The sequence below is a fragment of the Buceros rhinoceros genome, unplaced genomic scaffold (assembly GCF_000710305.1).
Source record: "Buceros rhinoceros silvestris isolate BGI_N320 unplaced genomic scaffold, ASM71030v1 scaffold7018, whole genome shotgun sequence".
In the NCBI taxonomy this organism is placed as follows: Eukaryota; Metazoa; Chordata; class Aves; order Bucerotiformes; family Bucerotidae; genus Buceros; species Buceros rhinoceros.
Window position 1 is genome coordinate 20,551 of NW_010426250.1, and position 3,564 is coordinate 24,114.

Genomic DNA, 3,564 nt, shown 5'->3' on the forward strand with positions numbered 1-3,564 from the left:
GTCCCAGTATGTCAAACTTCTACCAAAAGTCACAGCAGCTTCCACTTATAAAGGGTATGAACTTATAAAATGGTGAGGATTCCAACATTTGTTTTCTGAAAGTCATTCTGGTTGGGTTTGTTTTAAAAATGGTGGCACGGTTCCGATCTCAAATCTCCAGTGTCATTTGGGTAAGGAGGGTGTAACAGCACCAGCCCACTGCAGGATGATGATCTGCAAGTGTGAAAATCCCAACCACTATGAGTTATCAAATACTACGAGTCTACAAAACGCTCTGAATGCAATTCTTCAGGTTTACTGAAAAGGGAGTTTCCAGTACTCTGGGTATCATCCTGCACACCCCTACTAATGCAGGTCAAGTAATTTGCCTGCATATCAAGACCAAAACGAATAAATACAAAATATATTTGGTATAGAAAATACTAGTATAAAAATCACCCTGTTTCTCTGTCCATCAAAATATTAACAGCAAGCATTACAAGTGACTTTTTTAACCTATTGCCAAAATAATTTCCAAAGAGTTCTGCTTTCCTGAAGTGCTGGTGATTGCATTTGCCCAAGTATTGAAAAAAAAAACACAAACAGGGAAGGGACAAGGAAAGATATGATAAGATTTCTCACATAGCTTTAGTAACAGGGGACCTAAACTGAAGGAAACTAAAGTATGCACAAACGTAGGGCAAAAAAGCCATTCTCGATTCTGTTGTGGCCATAGGAGCTCTTCCTGATCTTCAGAAAGTTTGTAGAGAAGGAGCTTTCTCTCGCTAGCCCTGACAAACAGATGATGGCACGGGGATGAGCATACTCAGAGCGCTGCTGCTTTTTGGTTTCTCTGCTGTGGCAATTCTGTTGAGTTTGCCAACCTCCGACTGCCAGCTGGGGATCTTCTTTGTGGTCATATGGCGGCGGGTGTGCTTTGTCAAGTGATCGCTGCGCATGAAGCGGCGCTCACACACAGGACAAGCGAACTTCTTCTCTCCCGTGTGAGTTCTACGGTGCCGCGACAGTTCATCTGAGCGGGCAAACTTCTTGTCACAACCCTCCCAGCTGCAGCTGAAAGGCTTTTCTCCTGCAGGACATAAAAGAAGGGTAACTTACTTTTGAGAAACTGTGTTACAGTTTTATCAAAGAACTAACTTAAAGCTTGCCTTGCAAAAACTTAAAAATTCCACAGAACTGCTCATGTGTGCAGTTAACATTAGCTTAAGCTCAAGTTGTATTCCAGAGAAAAATCATAGGTATTTTTTTCTACTTATTCCCTCATATCCCTTTAAATGTTCATTAATGAAGTCTATTTTTTCAATTGTCTAAAACTCCAGTTTAAAGATTCTTCACAAAACTACCTTATCCACTGACTGAACTAGAAGCAGCCCCCTGCCCCCATCCCTGTGTGACCACAGCTCTACGAGTGTTGCACGTCACCAGCAAATATTGAGGGCAAACAGGAAGCCTGGAATTGAGCCCCAGAGTCCTGCTGCTCCAGTGATCCAGTCCTACAAACAAACATGCCACCCCAGTGAGCACCATGATGAATGGCCTGTCCTGCCATCCCCACCGAGCTGGAGGTCCAACAGTCAGCCAGGGGAGTTCTGCGCACCCAGTAACGCAGCAGGCAGGAAGGCTGTCTTCGTCAGCTCCTGCTCATCCCCGGTCCTGGGCCACTGCTTAACATCAGACCTATCGTAAACAGTGTGACAGATCTACCACTCGCAACCCCTGTAAAGCTAAACATCTACCATGTGACACAAATCTAACGGTAATGCTTTGCAGCAGTACCAATGTGTCCAGCAGAAAGGAAGCCTCACAGAAGCGTTCTTATTTCAGATATTGAGAGTAAAGTTCTACATTTGGTGTATGGGGTACCACCCAGCTACTCAGTGCGAAGCGAAGAGGTGGGAAAAGAAAGCCAAACTACTTTGCCACAGATCCTGTAACGTGGACTGCCTAGTGAGGGGTCAGTGCTTCACCTCCCATAGATGTCATAGTCTTAATCACAATACAGGGACACACAGAACTTCCCCATGGATCAGCAGCAGCAGGTGCTCAAGGCGAGACACTTGTTGTTAGTCTGTGTTTATGCTGTAGCACCAGCTTAACTCAGCTGCCTGCAGCACTTACTCTCAAGCCAGAAGCAGACACATCATTCTACCTCTGAGCTCTAGTTTACAAGGATTATCAGCTTCATACAGGGTTTAAGGTCTTTGCCCAAAGGAACTGTAAAGACAAGCTGACAAACTAATGCAAATGTCATGGAAGCTGACATCCAATAAATCAGTTTATGGAGCAAATCAGTTCATATTAATCGCAATTAATTAATTTTCATTTACTTTTAAAATTTCCTTTTTGTAACTGAATAAACTGCTATGCTCCTGTAGCGGCCCTGCTTCCTAACCACAGTAGCCCAAAGCCTCAATGCATTCCCATTTAGCCTAAACAAAACTCTGGAAAAATGTGCAGTTCCTGACCTTCTCTCTGCAACAGTTAGGACCAACTACCTGTACTACGGTTTGCTTACATCAGACCTCTCCATGTCCCAAAAGAAGGGACTTGCACAATTAATTTCGGTCTAGTTCAGATGGCAGGATTCCACTCAAATCTAAACGCACACACACAGATGGCAGAGCTTTGCTCCAACTAAAGCTTGTGAAATTCAACTAACGCTACGGGGTCAGCTGAGGTCTCAGAACAGAGTCTGTCTTGTTTTGCTTGCCCACAGAGAATGCATTCCTCCCTTTTCCAAGATGATCAGAAATATGCCAATCACCTTTCCCACCCTCTCCCCACAAAAACCGTGCATTTCAGCACCCCAATGCAAGCCCATGTCAGAGCGACAAGAGACTTGCCCTGTCATACATACCAGTGTGGGTGCGAAGGTGGGCTTTGAGGTGGGAACTTTTGAAATAGGTTTTCTTACACCCAGGGAAGTTGCAAACATAATTCCTCCGTCTAGAAAAGTCCATCTGGGGAGTGCAACTTTGACCAGAAGCGATGAACACAGGAGCAGGGGCAAGGGGCAGTAACTTGGTGTTCCCAACAGTCATTACTGTTTGTGGGCACGGCGGTGTCTGCGTGACAGCAGTCTGTGGAAGAACCAACATGACAGTCCCCTGAGGCACAGAAGGTCCCATGAGCACAGGCTGAGGGAGTGGGGCTGTCTGTGGTAAAATAGGTTTCAGGGGAGTCGAGACTGTTGGAGTTGAAGGCTTGACATAAGCATTGATCATGTTGCTTTGTCCATTTAAAGGGATCATTTGACAGAGAACTTGGGGGCTTGAAATGGGAGCAGGTGTCACTGGCGTAGCTTTTTTTTGCAAGTCATTCTCACAATTCTTTGGTAAGTGGGTCTGAGGCGAAACAGGCTGGTCTGGTATTTGTCCTTTATTGGTCACAATACCACTGGAGTCATGTGCATAAGGTTCATGTACAGGAGAGTTTTTGCTAATTAAATTATCTGCAGCACACGTGTCCTCTGGCAGTCTGGAATGTCTTTGGTCATCCACTCCACACCAGTCTCTGGAAGTGCTGTAGCCTGAAGTTACCTTTGTTTTCTCTTGCGCAGCAGGA

The 3,564-nt window shown here is 45.1% G+C and overlaps 1 protein-coding gene across 1 annotated transcript in view; it reads right to left on the reverse strand.

The window, feature by feature from the left end:
• Positions 1–764: 764 nt before the first annotated feature.
• KLF11 (Kruppel-like factor 11) overlaps positions 765–3,564 on the reverse strand; it is a gene marked incomplete at its 5' end in the record, with an annotated part of 4,718 nt that continues 1,918 nt past the window's right edge. The window contains 2 exons of the mRNA XM_010141431.1: positions 765–1,069; positions 2,858–3,498. Coding sequence (XP_010139733.1) covers positions 765–1,069; positions 2,858–3,498 — 946 coding nt within the window. The remainder of the gene's footprint in view (positions 1,070–2,857; positions 3,499–3,564) is intronic.